The sequence below is a fragment of the Ipomoea triloba genome, chromosome 8 (genome assembly GCF_003576645.1).
Source record: "Ipomoea triloba cultivar NCNSP0323 chromosome 8, ASM357664v1".
Taxonomy (NCBI): domain Eukaryota; kingdom Viridiplantae; phylum Streptophyta; class Magnoliopsida; order Solanales; family Convolvulaceae; genus Ipomoea; species Ipomoea triloba.
Window position 1 is genome coordinate 16,017,496 of NC_044923.1, and position 4,966 is coordinate 16,022,461.

A 4,966-nucleotide genomic window follows, 5' to 3' on the forward strand; every position below is an offset into this window, starting at 1 on the left:
ATTCTTCAAGGCTTCTTGACACGAGTTAAAACGGCATCATATCCCTCAAGGCTCAGCCTCATATCTTTCAAGGCTCTTTGGTACGAGTTAAAACGACCTCACATTGCTTAAGGCTCCTTGGCATGAGTTGAAACGGCCTTATGTCTTTAACTGGGGTCGAGACTTCCTTGCACTACATACTTTCGAGTGGTATATGCAAGTCTCAAGGGAGCATTTGTTGACAATGAAAATTTGATAAATATGTTTTTTTTAATATTAGTATATATATTCGAATATATTTTGAATAATATTGATATTATCTAATTTGTTTAATTAGATAATATCAAAAGAGTTTGAACACATCCAAACTCTTCTATCCTACAACTATAAATAAGAGCTCTCATTTCTATGTAATCATCCTAGGAAAATCATGTAAACATCTTGAAAATATTATTCAGTGATCACAATAAAATGATCCTGAAAGTAAAAGCCCCTCCATGAAGATTATGTCAATCATGTTGATCTAAACCTCTATTGAAAATCAAGCTATTTGAACCCATAGGCCCTTCAATGAAGAACAAACATATAATCTCTTCTTTGAAGATCAAGCCACTTGAATTTTGAAGGCCCTTCAATGGAGTGTTCTAGGTATCCAATTGAAGAATCAGAGGACCATCTAGAGATCTTATACTCATACTGCATTGATACTACTTGTAACTAGAATTTTGTATGTATATATGTATATATATATTCAATTCTTTCTCATCTCTTCATAGGCACATGCATTTTAACCGATATAGGGGCAAACCCTGTTGAATGGAAGAAGCTAAACGATACTCTTTGACACGAGTAGAAACGACCTCATATCTCTCAAGACTCCTTGGCATGAGTTGGAATGGCCTCATATCTTTTAAGATACTCATTGGCACTAGTTGAAACGGCCTTATATCTTTAATCGTAGTGTCGAGATTTCCATGCACTGCATACTCTCGAGTGGCATATGCTCTCAAGTAGTGTACAAGCAAGTCTCGAGGGGGCATTTGTTGACACAGAAAATTTGATAAATATAATTCTTTAATATTAGTATATTTGAATATATTTTGGATAATATTGATATTTTCTAATTTGTTTAATTAGATAATATCAAAGGAGTTTAAACATATCCAAAGTCTTCTATCCTACAACTATAAATAGGAGCTACCATTTCTATGTAAACATTCTACGTCCTAGAAAAATCATGTATAGATCCTGAAAAGATATCACAATAAAATGATCCTGAAAGTAAAAGCTTCTCCAAGTAGATCCTGTACAAACATATATGCTCTGTCTCTCATCCCGTTGTAACCAAAATATTTGATTTTAATATATATAATTCAATTTTCTTTGTTTACGTACATGAACCGGAGAGACAACGTAACCAAGTTAATGTACATTGTATTATTTTATTCTTCAACAATATTGATTTCTTCTTCGATCTTTCTTTATTTAGAATTGCTTTGGAAATAATACAATAATTTTTATTATGTTTTGTATTTTGTCATTTTAGGGTGTACGTGTGAGTATGTATATATTTGCATTGTATGCGTTTTATTTTGAATAATGGTATTTTGGTTATCTAAATGAATTCCTTTTTTTATTCTCTAATCCAACCAAACAGAATCATATAACCTCGTATAATCCCATGTTTATTTCACTTGTGAACCAAAGAGTAGAATAATATTCATATTCTATTCATTTATTAACCCATTCCTATTGAAATTTTATTCTATTCCCTTTAATTATATTTTTAGTCTTTGAACCATACACCACGCTATAGTTTTACGTAGAGTTAATTCCATTTTTGGTCTTAGATTTATAGGTGACAGTCCACTTTTAGTCATTTTTTCTCTCAAAACATTCACTTTTGATCCTAGTATTATTGTGGCATGGTCATTTTTTGTCCTTCATCAACAAAACAGTTTAAATTTTGCCAAATACTAGAACATTTCAGTCTTCAGTTTTGATTTTTTTCAAAAATATAAACATAAAAAATATAGCGGGTCAAACTATTTTGTATAAAAAAAGATCGAAATGTCATTGTACTTAATGACATTTTAATGGTTTTCTTGGCGATGGACCAAAAATGGTCATACCACAATAATACTAGGACTAAATGCAGATGTTTTTATAAAAATTGACTAAAAGTAGACTGTCATCCATAAATCTAGGACCAAAAATGGAATTAATTCTTTTATGTATTTATTTTTCTCTCTCTCTCTCTTTTTTAATTATAGACTTGCCCAATAAAATCATCATATTATTTATCCCTCCCTATTTTGTTGTCCATTCCCCACTGATGTAGTGGAGAATGAGTGGAAGAATAAACTTTATATTTTGATCCATTTACAAGTCAATAAGATTCTTGTATATGGCCCATTGTGTTTCACAAATATGCAACAAATGAAACAAGAATATCTTTAGTACATTGGAATGAATAATAGGTATCGGATTAAGTTGTCTTTCAAAACCCAAAAAATGATATTTGGGAATCATTTTAAGGATTTTTTCGTGTTTGGATNAAAAAAAAAAAAAAAAAAAAAAAAAAAAAAAAAAATCAAAGAAAAATATTCATTATAGTCAATAAAAGAATTTCCTGGTTGGCGGAAAATGTTTTCCTAGATTTTTATTGGGAAGACGTTTTTCAGATTTTATATTTTCCAGTCTCTCTTTTCGTTCTCATCTCTTTTCAAGCTAGTTTCTAAATTATTATTATTATTACCACAATCACCACTTATTATTATTAAACAAATAATATGTTCATTTAAAAAAAAAGATCAAATAGAAAAAATGTAATTTCTTAATTTTAAATCAAACAAAAAAAAAAGGATATATTTTCTAACTTTTAGCCAAACACTAGAAAATTAAAATATTTTTAAAAAATTTGACATTTCTTAAAATCATTTTTCAAAAAGATATTTTCTAAGTTTTCAAAAAGGATCCTAAATATAAAATCTCAAATTTTAGATCCATTTAATGTTGCTGGAGTATAATTAAAATTAAATTTATTTATTTATTTATTTATTTATTTTAATCTCAACTACTATAACAACTTCTTTAACTTTTAGTTATCACTTATCAACTATGGGTCCTTGATGCTGCCTCACCTTGATAGGTTTGGTTCTGTACTTCTGTTTGAAGATATATAGATGGGGCGGCGTGCCAACTGCTAGGAGCGTCCTTGCGTGATTCAAAAAAAAAAAAATAAAAATTGTAATAGTATTTTTACTTTTGGTTATCAACTTTTATTTATTTTGTATATAGTTATCAAATTTTACTACCATCACCACCATCCTAGTCTAGATTTAGCTCAAAAATAGAATAAAAGAAAACAGTTTTAGTCCCTAAGCTATAGAATAATTATAGGATTCGTCTCTAAACATTGATTGTATTCACTTTTTGCACCTAAGCAACTAAGCTATTATTGGTGTTTCATTTTTTGTTCTTTTATTAATTTTTGTGCTAAATTTTAGTCCCTAAGTTATACTAACATTGTAAATTTTGTCCCTAATATTTTATTAATAAAGAGACGAAAAGTGCAACGTCAATGATAATTTAGGAACGGAAGTGAGCATAATCATTAATCAGAATTTTATAATTATCGTATAATTTAGGGTGAAAAGTGTCATTTTCTCTTGAATAAACATTTAATTAAGATTATATTTTTAGCAAAATGTCATGGGAGTAGAAAGAGATTAGAGAAGATAAATAGAGGCATTGATTGAAGTGATGATTAATCATGGAAGCCCTTAATAAACTTTAGACTTAAGAGCATTACATTTAGCAACCCACCCACCTAGCTAGCTACCTACCTTACCCAATTTGCATCAACAACAAGAAAATAAAACAAAAACAAAAAAAAAAAAAAAAAAAAAAAAAAAAAAAAAAAAAAAAAAAAAAAAAGGAAAAAAGCAAAATGTATTAATAACCTCCGACCAACAAATACTAAACCATATTGTTCACGGACCGGGTTTGAAATCTATATGATCATCAGCAAATCTAACCACTCCCTTTCCGCCGCCGCCGTGGTGTTTAAACCCCGGCATCGGCGGCGCAGACCGCGGGTGATGCTCTCCGGTTGCGGCGGCGGCGGCGGCAACCTTAGCAGAAGGAAATCTCTTCCCGCCAAACCCAAACTCTATATCCCCGCCGTCATCGTGGTGGAAATCCGCCCGGCTCTGCTTCCCCGCCCATTCTTTCGGAAGCTTAGCCTGCCCGTGACCGTGCCCGTGACCGTGGCCTTTCTTGTCCTTCTTTGACGGCTTCGAGGATTTGGTTCTTTTGGTGCAAAGCCTGTTGGCGATGCAAGCAAGAACGCTGACGACGATGATGACTCCGATGACCCAAAAAACTGTGCCGAATGAGCCGTTGGAGTGGGAAGTTGTGTCGGCGGCGAGTGGCGGTGGGAATAAGGTGTTGGGTTGTGTTGGGACATTGTTGTAAGGGTAGACTTGAGGCTGGAATTGTTGTTGTTGTTGTTGTTGAGACATTTCTTGAGAGACTAACAACGTTGGGGTTTTTGTTTTTTTGTTTGTTTGGAAAGAAGGGAATGAATGAAGGGTTTGTTTTGATGAGAGAGGGGGGCAAAAGAGAGGGAGAAGAGGGGCTTTGAGAATAATAGATTCGGCACACTGTGGGAGTTGCGTTCTAATTATAATCTTCATTCACAAGACTCGAGACAAAACTATTGTAATAGTATGTGGGGTTATTATAATAATATATATAAACATACATGTAGCTAAACATACACCTCATTCACTTTAATGTCAGAATTAATTCCCTAATACCTGTCACTCTTAATTAACTACATAATAGCCTGAACTCTAAGACTGAACAACGTGCACTGTTATGTGAGAAAACGTGTACTACATGACACAAAAATGTGCACTACACGCGTGAAAATTATGCATTGCAAGTATTTATGACAATTTTACCCTCGAACGTGGACCTG

General features: G+C 32.3%; 1 protein-coding gene across 1 annotated transcript; it reads right to left on the bottom strand.

Moving 5' to 3' along the window:
• Positions 1-3,974: 3,974 nt before the first annotated feature.
• On the bottom strand, positions 3,975-4,505 carry LOC116027019. Its single transcript, XM_031268449.1, has one exon. The coding sequence runs from the start codon at positions 4,503-4,505 to the stop codon at positions 3,975-3,977; it is 531 nt and encodes a 176-aa protein (XP_031124309.1).
• Positions 4,506-4,966: the final 461 nt, after the last annotated feature.